Source organism: Pundamilia nyererei, unplaced genomic scaffold, assembly GCF_000239375.1.
Source record: "Pundamilia nyererei isolate P.nyererei 1_Seehausen unplaced genomic scaffold, PunNye1.0 scaffold00010, whole genome shotgun sequence".
NCBI lineage: Eukaryota > Metazoa > Chordata > Actinopteri > Cichliformes > Cichlidae > Pundamilia > Pundamilia nyererei.
In genome coordinates, this window is record NW_005187411.1 from 1,654,605 (window position 1) to 1,681,541 (window position 26,937).

At 39.5% G+C, this 26,937-nt stretch overlaps 1 protein-coding gene across 2 annotated transcripts in view; it reads right to left on the reverse strand.

Moving 5' to 3' along the window:
• Window positions 1-26,937, reverse strand: part of dph6 (diphthamine biosynthesis 6) — a 56,735-nt gene that overhangs the window by 12,013 nt on the left and 17,785 nt on the right. For both annotated transcript variants that reach the window (XM_005723775.1, XM_005723776.1), the window contains exons 6-12: window positions 21,006-21,067; window positions 20,618-20,712; window positions 20,431-20,524; window positions 18,549-18,699; window positions 18,048-18,173; window positions 14,407-14,536; window positions 14,106-14,280 (exon numbers count right to left, since the gene is read on the reverse strand). In XM_005723775.1, the coding sequence (XP_005723832.1) occupies window positions 14,106-14,280; window positions 14,407-14,536; window positions 18,048-18,173; window positions 18,549-18,699; window positions 20,431-20,524; window positions 20,618-20,712; window positions 21,006-21,067 (833 nt within the window). The remainder of the gene's footprint in view (window positions 1-14,105; window positions 14,281-14,406; window positions 14,537-18,047; window positions 18,174-18,548; window positions 18,700-20,430; window positions 20,525-20,617; window positions 20,713-21,005; window positions 21,068-26,937) is intronic.

A 26,937-nucleotide genomic window follows, 5' to 3' on the forward strand; every position in this document is an offset into this window, starting at 1 on the left:
TTGCTGTGAGGTGCTAGTGCTACCCACAACACAACTATGATTCATGATCTCAAAATCAAAATCCCAGCAGAGACAATGGAAACATAAAAATAAGCAGTGTTTAAGACGTGCAATCAGTCCAATTCAAAAAGTTGTTTTATTTCTCTAAAAAAGTACAATACTGAAAAAGGTGCTATAATCAGATTAACATTAATTATAAGCATGTTTGATTAGCAGTGAATTAATTAACAAGTTATGCCCCCCCATTTTCAGCATCTTATCACCAACCATTCTCATTTCACAGTTCTTAAACAAGCTGTTTTTTAGTGAGAGGTCTGCCAATATATCTCAGTGGCACCAGTGTTATTTATAAGCATAATTAACTTAATAAGCTCAATTTTCTTTTAATACCTCTGTTAGAAATAAGCTCCTTGCATAATGAAACCTGAAAAAAATCTATCTGTTTAATGCAGAGAGACGAATAGGGCTGAGGAGCGGCATTAAGGAGGTCAGGTCTTTAGAGACCTTGTAGCTCGCCAGTGCTCGAGACTGGATGGCATTAGTGCTGGACACTGGCTGATGGTCAATGCAAATAAATGCCGATGATAAGATGAAAATAGCATTACTCTGAAGGATCCGGATCTCCAGGGAGTAGCAGCCCAAGACAAGGTATTCTACTAATTTGCAAAGACCTACTTGGGGGTCATGTATTTAACTGCAAGATTACCAGGGTAAGCATGAACTAAAAGTCATATTTAAAGGTCTTCTTTCACGCTTTCGGTGGCTGCTTTAGTGTGTTATGTTACTATCTTCCAAATGAAAACACTGTTGAACTGCTGGATTGGTGGCCGAGGCTTTTCCTCTGTTAGTTATCTACATCACATGTGCAGACGGTTGCCAGCTCACATGCTTTTGGGTAGCGAGACATGTTTTTACGGTTGGTCTCATGCTCTCACACCGCCCAAACACATCTCAAATGAAGTCTCACAGGTCAATTTGATCAAACCCACAGACAAAGAAGCTTTTAGTTTGGGGTTTTAAAGAATAATCTGTGTTACTATTATGTTGAGGAACTGTTGAAGAACGAGCAGTTGCATTGCAGCCATCTGCAGCACAGGAGAGAGGTTTTTTTATGATGAAGCATGTAAATTAGCTAGTGTAGTACAGTAGACATCCCTAATGAAAAACGAACCTGTAATTTGTCTACGAAGGGCTCTTTGAGACTGGACAACCCCTAAAGTTCTTCTCCTCCACACTCACTGCAATTCAAACTAAACTTTTTCTTGTAGGATTCACTTCTAATTGGTCCGCACAGATGGCACTTTATTTAATCTTGAAAACCTGAAGCAGGCCGTGTACCATTTAGAAATTCCATTTAAAACACTAACAGGACAACATGCTACATAGCCATTTAGAGGTCAGACGCAATCATGGCTATTTCCATAATCAAATGTGCCTTCCATGAATCACAACTCCTGGCCTCACTTTTCAGCTCTAATGAATCTTTTGCTTCCATCTCTGCTGCTGCAAATTACTGGAACAGTGACAAGAGATGGAGAGAAGACAAATGCAAGCAATGTGAGCGAGTGAGGGGGCAAAGAGAGGGGAGATAAGGCCTCCAGTGCTTTCAAGCATTTGGATCAATCACCGGATCACTTACCTGCTACAATGATCTACCCAAGAGCCAGCGTTACTGTGACTGGCTAACATAAAAGCCAGATTCCCACACATCAACAACAAATTGTCATTGGCGTTCCATTTATGAGCCATCAAATGCCATCATATCCACTCCAACAAAGAAGAGCTCCATCAGGTTGGATGGGTGGCCAGAATCTTTTAACAAGCTCATCCCCTATGAAAAGACCTCACTTCTTTCTAAATTCATAAAGGCCAGCTACAATTTGTCAATTTGAATATCAAAAGGGTCTAGCATGGGGTCCCTTGGCTGTTAAAGGCAGACTCCCATAGCTGCTACCAAGCAGGTGTGTGATGATCAATTATTAAGGATCCCACTCTGGTTACTCTTAGTGGGAGGTGAAACTGGGGATCTGGGGGGTTTGTGGTGGTGGGGGAACATATTTCTGTGTTGAACCTGGATGGGAGAGAGACAGCAGAGAAGGGAGAGCGAATACTATTTACATAAAATTAACAGTTCAAAAGAATGAGTTCACACACCAATCAAACTTGTTAATTGACTGTCAATGGTGTGTCCCTGAATATACAACACAACTACATTATTCATCTTAGGCCTTGACAGGAAGACAGTCCAATTTGCATGGGTGTTCTAAACGTGATCAACAACCACAATGCCACATGCATTTTTAATAGGCCAGAGATGGGATCCTTTAATATTCATAAGGGTCAAACAATTGCATATGACATTAAACTTTCTATAACAAGGTAAGTATTTTTCAAATGCTAGCCTTAGTGATCTAAATGGCCCGCAGAGAAAAGGGAGAAAGTGCTATCTTCCAGTCTTCACAGTGAATCAATGCTATATGTCCATGTTGGTTCATTTTATTTAAATATCAAATAATATTAGCTATGTATTGCCAAAATAAGGTTGACTGAAAGTTGATTTAATATTAGTCAGTTGGTTCCGAGCTGGTTTTATTTATTTCTTCATTTACCAATGTTTGAGAATAACACGCATCATTAGTTTAAACAACCATGTTGAGACATTTTTCATTATGTAACAATAACTGAGATTTACACAGCTATAATAACAAAACATCAAACTTAAAAAAAACCTTCTTGAACGATCTCTAAGCCGTGCTTCCAATTTACCGAACAACTGAGAAGATAAAACATTTTCCAACTAATTTGTGTTTTTGTGCTGTACTTTACTGACCTTTATTCCACGGTAAAAACAATGTGATTCTTCTAATGAACCCAATGACACATCCAAAGGTCACCAAATTCAAAGACATTTTTTCCCTCTCTGAGAGGCGCAGACAGTAGAACGTATGTAAATGTACTCAGGAAGCGCCTGGCTGTGTCCACTCCCAGTCCTTAACAGTGTCTCGTTTCAGACTGGTGTGTCTGAGGTGTTTCTAATTGCAGTTTGTGTCAAAGGGTTTCCAGAGATGACCAGACAGTGCTAGACTATATTCACATCGGTGTCGAAGCCCTCTGGGCCCCCATCCCGTTGAAGACATCTCCAAGTGTCATTAGCAGAGCCTTGGAATGGTATAGATGAACTAGGCAGGCCTGGATAAAATGACCTGGTATTGATGAACAGTCAGGCTTTTCTGCCTGGTTCCAAGGACAGAGAGGTGGAAAACTGCTCCACCACTCCTATCAGATATGCTAATGGTCACATTTCTCCCCATTGAGACCTCATGCATAATTTAACTAGGAAAATGATAATACAAAATGTGTAAAATAGGTTAGATTAATATGGTGTAACTTTTCCTTTATCCAAGGACATATAACAAAGCTAATGGGGCAATGGCAGTACTATATCAGCTACACTGTCAGTAATTAAATGCAAAATGTAACTAATATTTGGGAAATTTAATTTGTTAAAATGCTGTTGCATGTGTTTTATATAGTGAAGACTAACCACGGAGTAAGAGTAAGTAAAAGGCAACTTGTTCATTGTTGAAGCGTTACATTGCACAGGACTGATGACGATTTTTGAAAACTGGAAAATGGAACAGAATAAAATGGTAAAATTGTATGATGTGTAAGAAGCACTAGACTACATGTAAACCCACAATACTGCGATTAAATGTTATTTGAAACCCTAAATTGATGTATAAGTTATAAAAAACACTTTTATTGGAAAATTCTTTGGTTTACTTTTAATCCCATATGGAGCATTTTTAATGTGACAAATTTTTCTTTGGTAATTTTCTTCTTTTCTTGAATACTTTAGGGTTGGCAAATAGCTCAAAATAGTTCAAAATCTGGGGATCAAAAACTGAGGTTGAAGTTTTGTTGAATGTATTTAAGTGCATATATTATTCCTGCTTGTTGGCGCAGATTTGATATGCAACAACCGTTTAATCCTTGTGTGGTGGATGGCAGTTTGTCAGGGATGTGTGCTGTGATTTCATCTCAAACTGGCTTCAAGTCAGTGGGGTTCTTTCAGCATTAGTGAATTCAAAGCAGATCACGTCTGGGAGTGGGAAATGATAAGAAATGGGCTCGTGTTGTGCCGCGCCCTGAGGAAATCCTGCCTCTTCTGACACCTCATTTCGAAAATACAAACCTTTCAGGAGAACCACAACCTTTCTCCCTTCTCCCAAATCTTTCACCATGTTAGTCTTCTCATTTAAGGCTTCATGGGAAGGGGAAAAGATATTTGCCTTTTTTTTTTATTCCCTCCTCTTTTTTCCACTCTCTTTATTTTTGTCATCCTGTTTGTGTTCCAGTTTGAGCCTAACCCCTGTATGCTCAACTGTCAGACAACATCAGTGTTACTTAAACTGCGACATAAATAGCCATATAAACTGCACAAAGAAGAGGCATTTCTGAATGCGTGCTCTCAGGTCTAAAATGGAACATTTATTTTGAAAGCAATCCATAAACATATGTTGAAGACACAGTGACAATTTTAGCAAAATATGCAATATTACGCAAGTATAATGACCCATTGTTGAAGCAATGTGTGGTCAGTCTGAGGGGCACTGGCTATTCCCCAGCCCCCCACCCTCACTAAGCTAATCTGTATTTTTATTTTCTGTCCGTTATGTCTGCCCTCGACATGCCTACTCCATACACAATGAACCTTGTGGAAGAGTAACACTGCCATGCCAGCTCTAGTCAACTTAATGCTGGTCAGGAGCTGCCAGTCAGTACTATAACCAAGGTCAGAGGAGCTTGACTGCTGGATGCCAAGGGACACACACTGGAACGTCAACAGGCATAAACAAAAGACAAAACAAAAAAAGTAAATGCATCTTTCCCCGTCATAAAAAATGTAAACTTAAAAAAATAAAATAAAATATGATGTGTTGTGTTGTGTTGTGTTTTGCTGGACACATTTATTGCTGCTAAAATGATGTTAAATTTAAGAAATACGATCAAATAAACATAACAAATACCTCAAACTGATGTAATATAATTGTCTGCTGCTTCAGACTACTGTGCCACACCAGAGTTGGGTTGAAAATGAAGAGTGATGGAGGGGCATGGGTTTTCATTGCGTTAGGCAAAATGCCCTGCTGCCTTCAACTGTCCCGACCTCACATTTTTTGACAAATTGGTTGTGAGGCTTTTACGACTGATGCACATATCGCAAAAATCATTTCTGCCAAGCTTCCTCTATGACCTGCCCGTGGGACATGACAAGCCTCTCCATGCATCGCTCTATCAAGCCGAATCTTTCCAGGACAATGCAAATTATGACAAATTCCATCATCCTGCATTATGCGCTTTCCCGCTAATCTCCCTAATTCGAGAGAATCGGGGAGGGTCTCGCTGTTTCAGCTGAGGGGCATGTTGTCTGACTGAATGATGCTGAAACTACAACCCTCATCCCCCGTTCTTTCTCCCTCCCCAGCTGCGACCACCTCGTCTCTTCTGTCTTTTCATATTTTTCTTTTCCGTGAAGCAACATTTCTTAGTCTGGCTGGTAAGAGAAGCGTCAACTTAACCTGGCCACAGAAGAATTATGTCAAAATAAAATGCTATAGCCGTTAAAGTGTAACTGTCAGGAGTGGTGAAGTTAAACAAGTCTGTGTGTGAGTGTATATGAGGTATAACCAGCACAGGACCACGGTGTGAAATGTCTATTCTGCATGACACAGGCTGAATCAATCATTCTGTGTCGCAGCAAAATGAAGCTGCTAATCGAGCGAGAAAAGTCCATACACATACACACATCCTGTCTTGTCTATCCTCTTGAAAAAATTTTTTTGCAGTGGACACAATGTGTAGCTTAGTGTGGAAAAATAAACAACAAATTAAACATTTAAAATAAGAAGACTAGCTGACAGAAATATGATAGAGAAACTGCAGCGCAGAGCAAATGAAATGTATTCCTTCTTCATCTCAACAGATGGCAGTATGACTGCATTAAAAAGGCAGCTGGCACATCAGCCATGGCGCAGATACTGTATAAAGTCCAGTCAAAGCACGGACATTCTGACCAGACAGCATCAGAGTCTCCGTGGATTTTCGTTTCGTTTCTTTCTTTCTTTTTTTTGACCAAGTTAAAATATTCACAGAAACAAGCCACAAATACAACTGGTGAATTGCAGGATCGTGGATTTAAAAAACAAAACAAAAAAAGAAACAATACGAGGAAAAGATATTTTTAACATTCACTTGATTCCACTTTGTATTTTTTCATTTTATCAATGAAACGCCAACATAGCTGCAACGTGACATTAATAATATAAAGAGGAACAAATCAAAATCACAAAGATGAAAAAATATTTTAGTAAAAAAGGGCACAAGGATGGATAACGTCAAATAATAAACTATCATGTATTATTCCTACAGTATGAGTATTGTATAATAATATAACACTATAGGAAAATATAAAAAAGCATGGTTCGTAAAATGCACCAAATCCTAGGTGAAAAACCTAGAAGAAAATTAACAGCTGTGTGAGTGCATCAAATTTAGCTCAATGCATTTTGGCATGCAGAAGACATTGTGCAGTCTATATTATATTAAATGAACATCTCAAATTCATCATATATTACCGATACACACAGTGCCTGACATTCTCTTTCATAACATTTCTATAGGAAAAATTAGAAGAAAAAAAAACATAATAAAAGTAAACATGCTGACACATGCCAAAAAGAGGAGGCAGTATATTATTCATCTGCAGTACTTTTACCTCAGCAAAGCATACTTTGATGACAATGGCATTTTGAAAAATGAATAACCCAGGTTTGAAGCTACTACTTACAAGAACTGCTCTATGTGAAATTTATGATAGAGTGAGGGTGTAAAATTAAAAAGATGCAATACTCATTTCTAAGCTAGTCACTTACAGCCATGTTTAATATGTTGAACTTGTGGAATAGCTGAAACACAGGCATAACAAATATAGAAATAGCGTATAATGGCAGCTGTATTAAACTCTTTCCAATATTGAATTCAATCATCAGTGAGAGTTAGATTCAATTAATGTTTCTGAGCTGACTGTTTGGCTTTAAAGACTTTGGGTAAGAATAAATTGTTGACAAGGCGGCGGGTTACAATTCCTAATGCTGTTACTTATTACTGTCTGCATGTCACCACACTAGCATGTATGCGTGTTGGTCACTGTATTGTTCTGTCTAGATTTGCCACACATGTAGATTTCACATGAAAAGCGTCTTCCAGACCCTCCCAATCTGTGTGTTTGCATGTGCGAGTGTGTGTAGGCCCCGTCAGCTATACCCTCTCGTCACTGCTGGGGGAAGAAACACACCCGGGCAGCTCTGAATATAGTGGCTAGTTACCATAGTAATGGGATGGTCATACGTCTCTCCTCTCTCAGACAGTGATGGAAGTGGACAGGACACGCTGCCATGCTTTTTATCTATGCATTTGGTATTCAGTTATTTCATTCCACAAATAAAAAGCTAAGCCATCCCACCTCTCCTTTTTCTGTATTCAAATAGATGGGTGAAATGCGAAGTAAATAGTTGGATATGGGGTAATAATTCACACATGGGACTACAAATAATTGATGTGTTTTGACTGAGTGTTTGTGATTGCAATTGTAATAGCGCGAGTGTCTTGGCAGATGTCTGCGGTGGTGGGATCTTTACATGACGCTTTTCAGATGCCTTCTTGATGTCTCTGAACCATTCACCCCTCCACTGCTCATCAGCAGTGACAAAGTGAGAAGCAAACAAGGATGCATTCACATACACACACAAACACATACAGAAATAGCAAACAGACACACACACACACACGTACCATGTGGTTCTCTCAAATTAAAAAGCAGAGACTACTATTTATCAAGTGTAATCATATTCATACACCACAACTGATTACATTAATCTACATATCATTAAATATTCTAGTGCATTCCCTACATACAAACCCCCAAATGTTATATATATATATACACACACATGTATATATCCATTTTTTTAACAAATTGAAGTTTACTTATTTGTAAAACTACAAAGATGACTGACTTTTGTAGATGCTATCCACTAGAGACACAACTCAATTTCTCGAGGGAATCAAGGTCTTTGTAGCTTTAATATTTAATTGTGTGTAAAGACACAGTTACACAATGTGTAAATACTTATATTAATATATTGGCATCCTTGTCTGTATACTATGTACATATATAAGGGGAAAAAAGAGAGACGATAACTGTGCCAATGCTGTCCCTGCTTCCCATGGCTTGTTGACATGGACCAAGGCAGTCAGGCACCAATAATACATGAAGAGCTGTTCAAAGGCAATTAGGATCAGTTGTCATGGCTGGGCCCATTAATGAGTGGGAGTGTGGCAGGGGCCGAAGCAGAGGCACAGCGCCGGCAAATGCGACCGCATGAGAGCCGATGTATTCTGACAGATCCAGTCCTTCCCCTGTCCTCGCCTGGTACAAGCTGATACCAGCCTGTACCCACATAGTGCTGCAGCAGCAGCAGCAGCAGCAGCATAGGATAATGTAGCAAAGAACGTCATGCCTTCTGGAAATGACTACTGCCGCGGTAGGTCAGCCTCCACACAATCACAGCAGGAGAGAAAGGGGGGACAAGGGCCAGGGAGGATAGGGCTGGAAAGAATATAATTACCCTTGCTGCTGTGTAGCGCTTCACATAAAACTGCCTCTTCATCAGATTAAAAAGGTAATCTCCTTTGACCTGTCACATATAAGTGTAGACATTTAGAGGCAAAAATGTACATTCCCCGTGCAGTAGCTCCAGCACGGTCCCTAGACGAAACTATGAACCATATTTCAAAGCGGATATATTCCTCAGAATTATATTTGGGGAGGCAAAGGAAGTCCTGTTTCTGTAATATAGGAGAGATTATGTGTATATGTTGTCTGCATGCAAGTAAATATATGACAACATTTGTTAGGTGTACATTTACTGTTGGTTTGAGATGATGCGTGTACGCTCGGGTGTTTATTTTGCTTGCCTTTGCATACATATACATATATATATACACACACATATATATACACACATATATATATATATATACACATATATATGTATATGTATATGTATATATATATATATACATACATATACATATATATATATACATACATACATACATACATACATATATATATATACATACATACATACATACATACATACATACATACATACATACATATACATACATATATATATATATATATATTTGCATCCTGCTGAGTTTAGCATGACTGCTGTGTACCTATCCTGTCAATCATGAGTGTATTACATTGAGTCAGCTGTGACTTTTTTTAATGACCAAACCAGTTTACCTTGTCACTCAGACAGAGCCTATCGCAAAGAGCACACAGGTGTGTGTGTGTCTGTGTGTGTCCTTGTAAGACTCGGCCTCAGGGCATACAGCCGACATGCCACTGTGGTAAGGTCTTACCGGGTTTGATCATTGTGTTTTGTGTGTGTCCAATTCAAGTGCAGACAGTTGACCCTGGTGTTAGGGTAGGATAACTAAAGCCTACATAGACAGACTTGGGTGATGCATAGAGACAGGGACTGAATCAATGATTGTTTGGGAAACGCTCTGAGGTGAAGCTTAACTGTCAGTTAAAACCTTTCAGACTAGAAAGACAAAGGTTCAATTCATTGCACATAATTCAGGAAAGGAAACAAGCAGCCTATTCTCCCTGTGCTTATTCTCAGTGAAATAAAAAGATAAAAAACAAACAAATCTGTGTTAACATCCTCTTCTGCAACTTAGGAGCAAGTAACTACATGCGCTAAAGAACACCGCAGCTTCAACTAGCCTTCAATCTCACGACTGCTGAAACCACTGAGCCTTCAAGACCTCATTTTTCATCGACTCAATTACTCGACAACTGTTCCCCTCCTGGCCCAACCCGTTTCCCCCCTCGCCGGTTCATCTTCCCTCCTCCTTAGTTGGAAGTGATCATTTGTTCTTTTATTAAAGTTGATAACATCCCTTGCATTGTCTGAGCATTCAAGCTGGAGAGCCGCCCCTACTGTTCTAGCCTCCAGCGTTTTCATATTATTGGTGCATTATTTCACGCATGCCCTCCTCTTTTATCAAGCGCTTTTGAAGTAATGTTAATAGACTAGAAAATTGAGACATTTATGAAGTATGGGCCATGTTTATGAAAAAATCCATAAAGTATGACAGGGGAGAGGTGAGATAAAAGCAAGGTTTTAATAGATTATGGCAAACAGGGGAGAAGCGTCAGATGCTGACAGGCACCTCCTCCGAGATCCCTCATTTTTTATGGGATTAATTTTGTTGTATTAGAAATGAAGTTAAATGTCCTAATTAATCTGTTCGTGCTGCATGAATACCTCCCTGAACGCAGATGCGTGCACACACACTGGTTTTTGGCTAATTACTCTTCTGTGGTAATTGAGGTAGATGTAGTCTCTGGATGTAGGCTGAGGAAGTTTCGGTAGGTGGGGGCATATTTGATGTGGTAGGGGCCTGCTGAATTTTGCATGCCGGCTCCTTTACACGAGTGAAAAATTCAGAGTGACACCCATAAAACGTACCCACATTTTTACCGTTTGCCAGTCTTTATTTACTTATTTGTGTACATTTATCGACTGTTAAATTTCTGTTGAAGCTGCAAAGAACATATACACATATTTTTGTTTATTGTGTGTCAGCAGTTTCAGCTGCCTACCGTGAAACCACAAAGTCTATTTTCAGTTGTGTTTGGAAACATTTGTCACATTTCATTCAGAGTTCTTTCATATTGTGTTTCCTCTCCATCTACAATGTCAATTATGTTAAACAGACTTAAAGCAATGTTTGTTATTTAACTTGTATTCGAAGTAATTAAACTGAAGCTTTAAACAAGCAGAGCAATTTTCTCTTTTGTCCAGCACGGGTGGCCCAGTCTGACTTTGACTCAGCCTGACCTCTCAGCTCTTCATCAAAAGGGCCAAACAAAGTTCAGCTCTTTGTTTTTAGACATTCATGCTCCTGTAAGAAGATTATTCAAATTCTACCGCCTGCCTCAACACACTCCTCCCTTTGATACTAATTGGCAGCGTCAGATTCACTTCCCTCCTGATGCCTCACGGTCCACTTTGACAATTCTCAAAATCCAATGCAAATCCTATCGTGGGCTTGTGCATGACAATCTTCTACAATATTGACTGTCACTCACAATTAGGGGAATGAGGCAAGGGGTTAGTGCTCACCAGCAACCTGAGGCTAGCGCAGTCAACTCCCCAAACGTACCTCGCCGAATCTGATCAGTGAGAATAATGTCCCAGCAAATATCCCAGGGGTGAGCCACTTGCCTTAACTGGAAAGAGGAGATGTTTAACAACCATCCAGCTGATAGTTTGTCTGTTCAGACATGGTTTGGGTATCGTACGTGCCGCAGTAAATGTTGCTCAGAAGTGAATGTGACTGAACGGCCAGCATTAATTTAAACAGATCTTGCAAGTAAGAGACCCCTGTTGCTAACTCTGACTTTAGTGAATGATGGACCAATTTGATCCATCTGGCAACTAATAAACGTAATCTATTATTATTAGTAATGCATTTCTGTGTAAAACATGGAACATAGCCAACTAAAAACAGACTTGTGCTCCTTCCCCCGCCTCCTGCTTCTTTTATGTCACTCCAAAAGAATTGCCTAAAAGCTTTCATAAAAGCATTCCATTACTCGTCTTTCATTGTAATGAGAAAATTTGTTTTGATATTTTCCAACTGAGAAACATCCTTTGTCTTAATGAATTGATTGCTGTAGTAAAAGACTGAAATTTCTTATATCTTAATTAGATGATGTAAATTGCGTCTAAAACAAATGACAGCTAAATTTTCATTAGATCCCTGACAAACAAGACAGCAAAACAAAACAATTAAAGAGAAGAACTTTGATACAGCTACGCTCACTAATAACACGATAAGATTACTCTACAGTTCATATCACAGTGAATTCAACCTGTAAACACATGTCTGTCAGGTATGAAACAACATGAAACATTATTTTAAAAAAGGGCATAAATTAAATTAGTGTTTTTTTTTTCTTTATGGCTTGCGGCTTTAACCTAAACTGATGCCATATTATATATCAACATACAATACTCGAACAGGCCCTCAAGAGGCCCCCAGCTTTGACATTATAAAGGTTAACTAATTCTTTAAATCAAGTCACATCTAAATCTGTCAGCTTACCAGGCCAAGCCGGCGTTCAGTCAGCCTGCCATTTCAGAAAGCTGAAGCAGAGAGACATGACAAGCTGAGCAGACAGATGAATAGACGAATAGAATTTGAAGGTCCAGCATCCATCAAATGCCAATCCATAATGCCATTCCCTATACCTCCACCAGTACCAAGCCTCAATGTGGAGACCTACTGTAATTAAGTCCTGCAGGGGCAGAGCGTTCTGTCAGCAGCCATGTGCTGTCTTTCAAACCAGTGGACATTTGTCAAAAGAATAAACTGATCCCAGTACAGCTGGACATTGATTAGTTTAGAGCCCTGACTGACTACCCTAGATTCACATGGTTAGCATTACTATATATGTATATTATATATACATATATATACCATATATATTTACTATAATTGTTAAAGAAAGGTAACAGAAACCTTTTTTATTTTTCCAGTTGTTTCCATTTTTCCCCCTCAACTCATTATCTTAAAAATAGCTGAGCTTCACATAGCTGACTGGATTCTCTGGTCATGATTATGATCTAATATTCTGATATCCATTACCCCCAACTTCCAATCCCTTTGTATTGTTAAATCCCTCTTTTATTCACTAATTCATTTCCGTGGAATGGAATGTATGAGAAGGTTTCTCCACAAGAGCTCTTTGGTCGCTGTTCTCGCCCTGTCCCTGTTGCCAACACTCACCAAGAAAAAAAGTGTCATTAAGATGGCATCACCATGGTGCTGGTGAGAGGAGGGGTGGGACTGCATGCTTGCTCACAGCAAGGGGGTAATTGTATCAATATGTAAAACTCCCTATCTGTACTGAAGAGACGTTAATACATTTTTGATCAAATTAAGCCATTGTAGCGTGGAGGAGGAGTAGACACATTGAGAGACCACGCAGGGGTCGTACGAAGCTCCGCGCACAGCTCTGAACAAAGTCTTCTCATTGTTTTCTCAAATTGCTTTGGATATGAACGATCATTAGAGGAATGAAAGATTAGATTGCTTTCCAGAGGCAACATCGCATGCACACAGCTGACATCAATTTCATGTCTCGATGAGACTCCATTGAGGAAATCAAACACTGCTGGCATGTTAAAAGCAAACCTGACTCTGTAGGTTGCATCTCAGGACTCTAAACTGAACTTCGGTGACACACTGGAGAGATATGCCATCAAGCTCTGAATGAATGGCTAATCCACACATGTTCTCACTCATAGACGGATTTGGCTGCAACATCAAGGACGGTGTGGAGGAGATGGACACTATCCTTGTTGACAGTACCTTGACAAGTGTAATCCTATATAATACACACTGGGTAAACACAACACCAAGCCAACCGTGCAACCACAGCCCACACTTCCTTTTCTCTCCCTTTGAATTCTAGATTCTTTCTGGGTTTGAAACAATATGAAAGAAGTTTGAGTTTTAACTTTACAAACAAGTGCAAAAATGAATATGCACTCCCCACTATGAAAGAGATACATATTTACATGTATACACAACACAAGTCATACAGAACAATCACATGCATACGCACATGTGCATCTCTATATAAACAAAAGACAAAAGAGACGGACAAGCACAATTTTAAATGCCTTTCAAGAGCGCACAATTACAAAGCATACGAATCACCAGGAAGGTTTGTCAATCATCAGATTAATCCTTGATTATCCTTCTTTAATCTAATGCTTACTTTTCTACAGTAATGTTTCCTATTTTTTGCTTGGTCCAAGCCAAAAACTTACTTTATCATTTGGAAACCAATAATTTCTGTGAATAACAGGGCTGAAATGTAAATACTTATTAATAAGTAAATAGAAGAAATAGTTTCCCTTTTGGGGATATTTTTCTAGACTTACTCTGAGGGCCTGGCTGTAGGGTCCGATGTTGGCTGGGGCCCAGTGGGACAGACTCTGGACGTGCAGAGCTTCTCTCTCATTGAAGCAGCCATCTGCCAGGGGCTCGGTCCAGTCATGGAGGAGACAGTCCATCTGCAGCAGCTGGCCAGCAGGTAGAGGCACCTGGACACACACCCTACACAAAAACAAGAAGAAAACTGGATGATTGCTGTACTAAAAATAAATAAAATAAACACAGAATAAGAATGAGCTGTAAATGCAGGTTTGAGCAGCGTAAATATTGAAGATGTTTTACACTTACCTGGCTGGAGGGTTGATGTCAAAGTGTTTCTTATAGACTGCATTGAGTTCAACAAAATCTTCCATGTTTTTTACGTACAGGTGAACCAGAACAATGTCCTTCATCTTCCAGCCCCTGCTGTCCAACTCCCCTATAGACAGTAAATACATTGGAAGTGATAATAATATATTATAAATAAATTACACTAGCCTAACATTATTACTGCTTGGTTAAAATATGCATTTTTACAAAAGGCTTTTGTGTGCAACATACAATAAAACAACAGTACAGTCCAAATAAAATCCAAATGCAAAGGTCTGTGGCAAATGAAAGTGTCTCGCTAAGCACCATTACAGTGAGGTCATTAAGTTTCTGGACAGAATGAAAATGAGATTTTTTTTTTATTTTATGGATATTTTTTAATGTTGTCTTATTACACCACCACAGTGAATTCTACAGCAAATGATAAATAAGTTTCAGAGGTTTACCAAAACTTTTTCATTAACTGTTTGGGAATTTCATCCATTTTTATACATAATCCATTATAGAAAGTATTTACACGATTGACTGACAAGCAGTTTCATGGTCATATGAGACCTGTTCTCTCCTTATTTCATGACAAATTAAGCTGATAAGAGATGTTGTGTTGATCAAATATTGAACATTTGGTATCTTTTTACTGGGATACTTAATATGAGGTCCAAAGAGATATCAACGCATGTGAAGCAGGTCATGATTAGGCTGAAAAACAAAAATAAACCTACAAGAAATACGATTTTTCTTTGCAAGAGCTCAGTCCCACTAGAGTAAAAATAGGACAATAGAAAACCACTTTTGGTCACCAGTTCACCTGGTGGGAGACAACCTGTCTCAGTCTAACTCAGACTGACTGCAATCATTCTCAAACAGATTGGCAAAGGTTAAAGTCAGTCTGCGCTGATGAGTTCTGCTCCATCAAATGATGAAACACACAAACATGAGTTACTAAGGTTTGTGGCTGGTAGTTTACTGCAAATTGCACTAAATTTAACACATTATTTTGCCACTGATATGTATGCGATAATTGCTGATAGGAGTGCTCATTTATTTGTAATCAGTGGGAGAGATGTTATCAGAACAAGTGTATAATTGGCACTTGTGGATGGCTCAAAGCTCTGAGTGCAACTTTGGCACTGTCTGTCCGGCTGATGTTTACTCAGTCCTCACTCTGTTTCAAGTTGCCTCCCTGTATATTCCTACTCTAAGATAATAATAGGAGTTTACTGAAAGAGAGCAGAGCTGAACATAACTTAATGGTGCAACTTAACTTTAATATTTAATATGAAGTAAGTGTCAAAAGGCAACAGCCGAAAATCGCTTCAGTTTAAAGAATTAAAAAACTACAGTAGATTCCTAAGAAAACAGTGCGCTTTGATGATGGCTTTCCTGCAGCATGTCACTTTTTTATTTCTTTCTTTTTCTGAACACATCACAGGGCTTACAGGGAGTGAAGCATATATTTACTGAAATAAACAGCAGACTTTCAGACTTTGAGAGTTAATAAATATGTAAAAATGACTGGACTCTGTAACATGTTTATGGCATCATGAACCACAAGTTCTAACTGTCAACGAAGGAGTGAACGATGTTTAGGTTTGGGTTGATCTTATCACTCAGGAGTTTGGCTTCTCCTTTCTACTGGCCCATTTCTTCAGAAACACAATCATACCAAAGCTTTTTCACTGTAGGATCTGAGATAGCAGCCCCAGTGCACAGCTCCCACTCAGTTTCACACAGAGCGGAAAAACCTGGAGGGATCTGGGACAATAACAATATTTTCATTTACACGTGGAAACCTTGGTTTCTGACAGTATCTAATATCTCATATTTAAATGGAAAAATATGGAGAAAAACACGGAGAAAAAATCTTGCGCTCCACCTGACTGTCAGCCCTCAGGACGGCACACAGTCCACAGCAATTTGTAACACAAGAATTAACCCTTACAAAACGTGTCTTGTTTGCTTGTTTATAAATGCATAAATTATAAATGTTACCCATTTGACCCAGTGAGTGACCAAGATTGGGTGGGTGGCATGCCGTGTGCCACATTATTGCAAAAAGATTGCATATAATTTCCATCTTGACCCTGTTGAAAACTGATAGGAGACTGCTTTATCGCCATTTTATCCCAGTTTTGTTGTTGTCTTGACATAATAGAGCTGGTCTCCATTATTTCAAAGGCATTGACTGCACATGGTCGCCACCTGGTCTCCAACAACTGTTTTCCTAATTGTCACAAACTAGTCAGCAAGACTGGAAATTTCCTTTCAGACAATAAATAATAAACATGTCAGCCATATGAATGAGCCCCCTAAACCATGTTACATAAAAAGCACAACAACCTTACTAATTTGAACCTAGTGATAAATGTGTCACTTTCAACACAGCACAACCCTGAACTGCATCCACTAGTGTTAATGGACAGGTTTGAACAAGATTCGCATTTTCAGCTATATTTACCAAAAGCCTGAGATTTTTTTGTTTTACTTTTCTGAATCTATTCGGCATAAAGCTACACCTACTGCATACTTACTCAATATTCATGTCATTTTAATTCTGTCACTTTAGTATTTAAAAGGTGGATAGATTAGAAATGTTTTCTGACATTGAAATCTATTGCTTTAAAGTGGTAATGGTGGACCTCTTCTGTAAAGTGCAGTCTAGCACAGTATGCACACACGATGTAGGCTTTGGATGCAAACGCAGGCACAAGGGCTCAAAGCAAAGCCTTTCTCGCTACAATCATTTGAAAGAGCTTCAAGTTTGTTTTTCCTTTGCCGACACTAGCGTCTCAGACTACTTCGCCCTCATACAAAGAGGTTGTTCATTAAATATTAACTTGTTTAATATTGTCTCTGCACTGTGAAGGCTGTTCAGCCAAGCACCACGATAAACATTAAATATGCTTTTCATCTTTCGCTCCTCTTTCCCCATCAAAAAAAGAGAAGGAGAAAAAAAGACTGTGATACACTGTAAAAGCCTACACTTTCAAACTTCTGCAGGGAAAGAAAAAAAAAGATAACCCACCCAACACGCCTGCACACTGCGTGTGTGTAAAAAGCTTTAGTTTTCGTTAATTTGCAATGCTTGTCCTTGCTTGGTGGCCAGCATGCGATCCTGTTCTTGTCATGGACAGAGTCTTTGACGCATGCTTTGCCTGCTGCCTTGACGAGCACTTCTAAGTAAGAATGACTTGTCAAACTCTGCTACTTCTCCTGGTGTGTGTTTAGCTAACCCAGCGAGGAGAAAGAAAGACACTCAGGGGACAAAATTCTCTCCATGTGTTTCTTTTCATTGTTTTTTTTCTTTCATTTTTTTGTTTTGGTGGGTGGGTGTGGAGGGTGGGTGTAAAGTGAGCAGTGCAGCACAGTAAGCCCGCCATATTTTTTTTGTTTTTTAACTGAACAGCTTACATTACCTCTGCACAAAAGAATTATATTCTACCCCCCTCGACCATATCAAAGATGTCATTTTTATTTGATTGAAGAACACATAACTCATTCAAGTATAGTTTACTTTTGTGTGTTATGTGCTTTTGCGATTTCAGGGAGGCAAAAAAGAATTTTCTAGCAGACCCTTGTGGTTTTCCAGAGAGCTCAACACTTTTAATACTTTCCCTTACTTTGCAGCTGGATGAAAGCTACCGATGTCTGGCCCTGGATCCCAGAGTCTTGGCTCTGCAGGCCATTGATGCCACAGATCCACTGATAACCTCCGGAACTTCTTAAAGAGCAAGATGGAGAGACGTCTGCATGAAGAGATACGAGATGAAGAGAAAATGTTAGTTTACTTTTTAAAGTATTTTTTCTCTGTTCATAACTTTGAGAAACCCCAAAATGAGAGATCAATCTGTTTGTTTATTCATTTATAACTATTTAAATATTGCTTAAGAGACAAACTGTGCATAAACGGTTTATGTCAGAGGAATTATTAAGTCAGAGACTGCCATAAAATGACAGGTCTTGTCAAACAATCATTCAGAAATACTAGCATTAAGATGCTGGCCACATGACACATCAGCCCGCTTACACCACACAAAGATATCATCTGGCACACCAAGACATAAATATAGACTCATGCATGCATATCAGTGCATGCGATTCTCCCAATAAATGAATCTCACCGTGGCCCCACTGACAACTAAGGTCACAGTTTGATGAAAATTCGTGCTGGTTGTCTTCAGCTTGATCAGCATATTCCACCTCCTCAGTCATCTTGTCAATGGCATTTTGGCAAGGACAACTACCATGGGGCAAAGCTCTCGCCACCACATCCTGCAATAAAGCACCACAGGGAATAAATCAGGCCAAATGCCCAGCAAAGAGCAAGGAGCCTTCTGCAAAGACAGACAAAACGCTGTATAATTAGCCAATCTTTTCAAATACCCCACCAAGTGGGCTGTGTGTGTCAGTCTTTCATGACAAGGACCCAGACACGCATAACTTCAAGGTGAATGAATATGAAACAACATGCTAACATATTCGCGGTTCGGGCGAATAGGGAGTGGTGTTTTCTGATACTGTAGATTCAATCACGCTGGCTGTCAGTCAAAACTCATGACTGGATGGGTGAGACATGTTCTGGATTTCATCTGTTTACTTATACTTTCCCTCTGCACTCTGCTACTCCTTTAAATAACAAATCATTACCATTCTCTAAGGCATACATATTACCTGCCAAATCCTGCTGGGGCGTCACATATTTAAATACATATTTCATATCTTCACAACACCCCCCTCACCATGCCCAACACTCATTCACCCCCCTCATCGGCTGTCAACCGCATTAGGCAATATGATAATCAAATTAATTATACTTCAGCCCCTCTCTCCTGGCCAGCATGAAAAATAGCTTGACTAGCATTAACGGAGGGCAAATGATGGTGGTCCATCCCCACCCCCTGAGCTTGGTGCGGTTTCCTCTAGTGCTGGTGTCACCGCAGATCTGTCACCCTGACGAGAAAAGCTTCAGAAGGCTGAACCAGGGCAGGTTCTCCCCTGGTTGCCCCCGCCCCCTCCGCTCCCACTCGTGCAGGCCCTGGTTCTCCGTGCTCTTCCCCCAGCAACCTAGGGGGGGCTAGAGGGGCTCTGAGAGGCTGTGAATGTGTCTGTGTGTTGGGGGTTGGAGTGTGGGGAGTTAAAAATTATATAGCTGTAGGGAGTGAGGCTGCAGGGTCACAGAAGATGTGGGACAGGGGTATGTTTTCTGTCCATAACAGTCCCATCCCCCCATCCAGCATCAAGATATACTTACATACATATATAAATACAAACACAAACGCACTCTATTGCACATAAAAACCCACAATGAAACTCACATGGAAATCACATGCTCCACCCTGGAGACATGTTAATCCCACAGTGCAACTTTGAGCTCACAGCACCTAAACATAAATGAAGGCAATGTCTTGATCAGAACTTTCTGGGAATTATTTAAGGATTCTAAAGTTGTCCGCTCTTGCAGACAAAGTAAAATGTTTGCAAATCTTCAAGCCTGTGAGGCCCTCCGCAGCTTCTAATTTACCAAAAGCCAATTTCTACTCCCCCCCCACCCCCATCCACAACCCTTGCTTATGTCCGCTTAGCCAGCTACCTGAATGCAAAGTGCCTTAATGTGAGCAGACATGTTTATTAAGCTGGGCCTAGTTTCAGGCTGCAGTGAATATTGCAGACGTCAAAGTAGGCCATGTGGGGCTAGAGGAGAGAGAGAGTGAGGGATGAAGGGAAAGACCGAGAGCAAAAGTTTGTAAGAGAGAGAGCGCCGGAGCAAGAGAGAGGCCCTCTGGAGGTCGATCTGAACCCTGCCCTGCAGTGCTGTGTTTCTCCTCAACAAAGTTATCAGACACCAAAGGGTTTTGTTCTTGTATTTGTTTTGCCCTGAGAGCAGTTTTAAAGCAATCAATCCCGAAGCGACTCAAACTTTTGCTTGTAAAATTATCGATTCGGCATCGAACGCCATTGATCTCATTTGCGAAACAAGTTGTAACTCATGGAAGTTTGACTCACGGTGTCTTTGCTCTCCGTGTGCATTTTAGTGAAGCGCAGGTAGCCAACCGGTGCAAAGGCATCTGCTGAGTGGATCACCGTCTCCGCCCCATCACTGCACAAACGCACAATGAACGTCCATATATATTTGGGGAAAGAACACACATGCTGCAAAAGTGTCAGACACAGTTTATAATGCTTTACTCACATAACGATCTTCTTTTTGAAGAGAGGACAATCAAGGGTGAAGGTTTCATATTCACCTCCTTCCCCACATATATGGACTCCATACTTCTGGGAGAGCTACTCAGGGAGAGAAAAACTTTCAGTTTATAATTTTTTAATCTCAATTCAATCCCAAATTTTCAATAGAACACTGGATTTTAAAATGTATAAATTGCTGAATGAAAAAATATATTTATATTAAATCATAAATCATATTATAATATATATATATATATAAAAATCATCAAGACAATACATCATTTTAACTACATGATTTCATATTGTTTCATAGCCAACTTTGAAATGAACATCAGGCACTGTCCTGGAGATAAGAGGCTGAAAGTGTGGTGGAGTATCTGCCATCCAATTACCTGTTTCAAGTAGGGCTCCATGTCAGCCAGAGGTTTTCCTAAGTGCTTCTCTGGATCCAGGCCTGGCACACATGTGGGAAGAGACACATATGAATGTACACAAAGCAATACACAAAGACAGAAATACAAACACAAACACCATTGCAAACAGACAAACGTATGCACAGACAGAGAACGAGAGAGAGAGCGCGGTCGGATCAGCAACACAACACAGTGATTGAAGATGACAGGCAGGGAGGTTTACAGGCAGTCGCACAAACACACATGTAAACCTGCGCCCTGGATCTATTTGTTTGACTTTGCAAGTAGTGTACACAGATCTCTCCGGGTAAGGGCAACAGTTTTCAGTTGCTGGCCACAGACCCCCCCCTCCCCCCCAATCCTTCGCCCACAACCCCCCACCCCAACAAGTTCCCTTTGAGAACATAAACTCTGGAAAGAGATCTTGTTTATTTGGCTTTCCCCTCCCCTTCCCCTGAAATGGTGCATGGAAGTGACTCACAGGAATGGGAGCGAAAAGAAGAAAGGGAAGAGAAGGGTGGTGGAGAGTTTTGTATGCATATCCAGTGGTGCCACGCTTTTAAAATACAGGCTGACTGGCCCTCAGTCCCCAGACACAAAAACAAGTAAATCCAACTAGCAGCCCACTTCCCCTTTTGATAACATATCCAAATCCAGACCTGAGCTTAAATGAAAGATTAGTGCGTTGATAGCTCTAATTTAGGAACACTCTACATATTAGTAGGAATAAAAGGCTGAAAACAGCGAGGAGTTTACTCAGCTTGTTGAGAATTGCAGGGTTTTACTACTTTGTGACACTGAGTCCTGATTTTGTGCTCTACAGGCTCTTTCCTGAGGGCACTAAGCAGAACTCCATCTCACCCTGTCACTCCTTTCACAAAGAAAGTGCAGCCAATGATTTCCTGCTGCACATTCTTTGCTGTTCCAACAAAACACAAAGCTTTGAGTACCAGGTGCTCTCTACAAAGAATAGAACAATAAAAACATAACAGGACACGAATGTAAAATGCTATATTTTAAGAAAGCCAAGTCATGCTTGCATCTTTAGAGCAAAACACCTGACTGTTTTACAGAAATACGATGACCGCTAGTGAAGTCTCTCCTTATTCTTCATCATTTTTCTTTGCCCTTTCTGTGGTTGCCTATTAACTGATCGACATAATCATTATCAAATAACTGATGAGTAACATGACAACGATGTCATCGCCATAAAAAAAAAAAGCTGCTTACCCAAATTATTTCTCTCAAAATCTAATATAGCTCCACTACTCCTAGACATCAGGTGATCCTGTTCATTGGCATGTTCATGTGTTTAATTAAAGGAACTAAGTTAATCGAAATGTGAGAATCTCTCTTCTCTCATGGCCTGACAGCCTCAAAGGTTAACGTGTCATCAACGGGCCCCCATGGGCAGCAATGGATGGGAGACGTGAGGGAAGGCAGAGGTGATGTGAAGGAAGGACGTCGCATCCCATCCCAGTTCATCTTAATCCCAGCTGTGTCTCTCCTCCGGGCCCCGGTGGTCCGGCACTACAGGGAGAGATGGAGGGCCACAACAGTGGGAGGGACGGAGGGCCATAACAGTGAGAAGGCGGGAGGGAAGGAGGGTGGAGAAAGTGTGGAGAGAGAATGAGCAGACCCTTATTCTCTTCCCAGGGGATCTGTGGTCTTAATTAGTGTGAGAATATCTAATCTCAACATCCTCTCATCTTAACCCTGCCACAAAGGTAATAAGGAGAGATGAAAAAAAAGCATTAAAATTCAACCCAATTTAAATATCCTCTTTAATTAGTCATGCCTTTTAACAAATTTTAATAATTGGCTCCAAATTGCTGAGGGGATGCCGCATTTTTTAATACGTTCATTAACCTCCTCACTCTTAAATAATATATCATACATGATTTGATATTTACAAGGAAAGAAGAGGATGACGGAAACCAGGAAGACAGGAGTGAGTGATAAAACGATACAAAGACGACACTAATGCGGAGGCATTTCTCCCAAGACCACTTAGCACTTGTATGAGTGTTCTCTTAATTGACGTTTCTGACTGACTTAAGGTTACTCAAACCAACTGGAAATGAGAGTAGATGCAGTGAGCTTGTACTTGGAACATACATTCTTTGCAAAGTGTTTGAGTAGCCGCCAGTGTGAGCCTTTAGCAATCTAACATCACTCATTTACATGATCTTCACATCTCTGTCTCCTCTGAACCTGTTTTACAACTTGACCTAAACCCAATTACCTAACCTCATTATGCCACATTAAACCCAAATAAGCCCACCAGAAGCTGCCATTAGTCTGTCGCCAGAGACAGCAAGATCGCACTTTGTAGAGAGAAGAGCTTTCCTAAGAGAGACTGAGAGGAATAGCTCTCCTTTAAAAGGGCTTTTTACCTCGTATTATCCTATAAAACTCCAATTAAATTCAGTGAACTTTAAAACCAGGGAGTCCAGTAATGAGGGAGAGCATTTCTTTTCAAGAACAGTGCCGACATTTAGGGTTTGAAATTAAGGAGGAAGAAAAAGTTTACCAGGAAACCGAGAGTCATTTATACAATTATGTTTTTATACCGAGGTTTAAAAAATAGTCTTTAAAAACAATCTAAAAATATAAAAACACATATAAAACACTAAAACTGCAAGCTGTAGAAGTTAACCGATAAATAATAATAAAAAATGTTTTAAAGCATAGACGTGTTCTCGAAAAAATAAATCCATCTGATCTCTACAGAAAATCTTAGAAGTCACTGAATGAAATTATTTCTTTTAATGTTGTACTAATTCCTTTAAATGATCGCGATTGGGTTTTCCCATCTCGAAAAGGTTGATTCATGTAAACCCACAGCAGTGAGTTACCTATTTAATTGAAAGTGACTGTGATTTTGCTTACTGAGCCTAATGCCAAATTAAAAACTGGGAGATTCTAGATACTGTCTGAGCTGAGCTGAGCGCAGTATCGCAGGCATCCGCAGGCTGTCTTAAGATCTGGCAGCTGACAGCTCAGCTTTAATCCTTGCCTTCAGAGAGAAAAGGCAGAGAAAATTGGATTCATGATGTGTAACATTTTAGCCTTTAAATGGATGAAATAAGCATCTCCTCCCTAGTAGGTGAGCTGCACCAGCCTTTAAACAACGCACTCAAAGACCCCCGCCAAAACAATAGCTGTTCACTATCACCTAATCTTCGCAAGACAGACAGAGGAATACAAAACAGAGAGGAAGAAAGGAGAAGAGGGAAGTAGCACGGTACAAAGGATGATAAGATTAAGGTTATATGTGAAATTTGTCAAGCTCTTATCTGAAATTCAGTGTCTGTTAGCAAAATAATGGGCAGCATGAACCGCGTAGCAATCACATCAAGATGAAATCTTTCCAGTCCAACAAATGATAGAGAAGAAATTGGAGACCAAAATGAACCTGTGGAAAATATTTTTCAGGTCTAGAGTGAAACTGAACAATGTGTAATTTAAAAAACAAACAAAAAATGCAGCCTATCATTCTTAAACTATTTAAGGTAAACCTCAACCCCAAAACAGCCCAAGCCATCTGCAGTAGAGAACTTCTTTTTGTTTTTAACACATGAATTTCATAATTTTTACTGAACAGAAGAACAACAGAATCTCCAGTGCATGCCATATAATGGAAATTTAAAAAATAAATGGATTCTAATAACTGACAGCAAAGTAAAATTAGTACAGTTATCTTGGAACATTTTAATGGATGAAATTAAAAGAGCTGGAAAAGTTTATTTAAGAATTCACCAATGAACTTATTCCTCATTTAGTCATTTTTTTCCAGCACATTCTCTGATTGGTTGCTTCTCTTTCTGATTTGTACTAGTACACTCAGGATATTTCAATTACTATAATTGAACAGTGGATCTGAATATGCAACTTGACTGGAAACAAAAGGTATACATACAGTATTTCCTCGATTAGGTCGAAAGGTAAAAATCCACAAAGTAGAAACCATATGTTTATTCCATTATTTTTAATAATTAATTAATTAGTGATTAATTTTGAGTCATAAAAATCCTCCCCACACTCTTATAAACCTTCCCACTGTCTTTGAAAACCCTGTTATAACTCTGTTATTAATTTTCTAGGTTAGAAAATGCTTATTTTACTGCAAAAATAATTGAAATGTAAAAAAGAATTAAATACCTATAGAAACATGCAATGAAATTCCTGCAATATAAATTTACAGATGATGTCGCGAGTCCATGAAAGGTGCACCGTCCGGCGTGGGAATACTGTGTATGTATTTTTTAATTTTTTTTTTAAATAATCTATTACCTATCTGTCTAACTAACTTCATCTTTGTTAGTTTCTAAACAGTCAAAGCAGAAAGCAGTTGAACCTGACGTGTGAGCAGTAAGCTAAACTTGCAGCCTGAAATCACATGTCTGTTATTGACTATCTACGGAAGAGGATTAGGGCCACTGGAAAAAAAAAGAGAAAAAGTCAGAATTCTGACTTTGAAGACATCCCCACTTGTTTTGTTTTTTTTCTGTCCCAGACAAAAGATGACAATGTGAAAAAAAATCATGGCGACATCTTTAGTCAGAGGCCCTCCATTGCACCATGTGTGAAGTTCAAAGTTGTCCATTATAACCACTCTGCAATCCAAGGCAAAATCCTGACAATGGCAGAAATTTAGGATGATCATCTCACAATGTGACTTGTATAACAACCCACAACTACAAAACAAAAAATAGGAATGCAGCACGAAAACACGCAACACCAGCACTGTGCCAAATGTAACAAAGCATGGAAAGCAATAGTGAAGGAATAACAACCATAGATCCTGGGCACTACCGGTAATTCAGCAGGTAATGCCATCCTGCAATCTGCATCAAACCTGATCCTACAGTGTGGCTTTCTAAAGTCTCAATTTGTAATGGTGCCTTCATATATAGAAACAATACCAAGCAAAGACTCTTTTTATTTACACTATCAGATACCCTGTGGCGCCATGGTACTTCATTGTGGTACAGAAAATGTCTACAAATAACATAAGTTTCTTTAAAAAAACAAATGAAATCGGTCCGGGTTAGAGGACAGAACACTTAATTTCAGGAACAACCTGCATCTTTTTACAGGGGTTGATAATCTCATATCTGATAACAGGCTCTGTTTGGTACTGTTTCTATATCTAGATGCTTTGCCAATGTAGTTCTAATATTCAAATCAAACATACAAACCATTGAGGTCTCTGATCACTAATTGTCCTTTAAATATACATTAAACTATGATAAAGTGACGAGGTGATCAGTGACAGCAAACACGTGACATAAGTTCCCTAATTCCGAGCTTAAAGGATGTGTTCGTGTGAAGGGTAAAAGTTCATGCAGAGATAAAAGATTTTCCAACAGGCAGACCGTGATTTCACACATGCCAATTATCTCTGGAGCTGAGGACCAATTAACTGCTGAACCTGTGCCCTTATACGCACATGCACTAATCAATTGATTAACTAATTACATGAATATTTAATACTAGCTTTTAGGATTTCCAATTATCCACAGTTAGCTGCAGAGACACAGCACCAAAAACGGGAATGTGCCTCCACCTTTCAGACGAATGCTTTTTTGCTCATTAGAAGCTTTAGCTGACATTCGTAGGCTCAGATCCAGTTGAACTTATTTCCCTGCCTGCAATTTGGGATCTTCAATGACTGAATTTTTTCCCCCCACCGTCAGCACACAAAGGAACACTTCCAGAGAATTCACTAAGAGGATCATCCTGCATTTGGACACCTGTCTTTTCATTACAGGGATTTATTACTAAGAAACATAAACTTCTTTAAAAGAAGACAGAAAGAAAGAAAGAAAGAAAGAAAGAAAGAAAGAAAGAAAGAAAGAAAGAAAGAAAGAAAGAAAGAAAGAAAGAAAGAAAGAAAGAAAGAAAG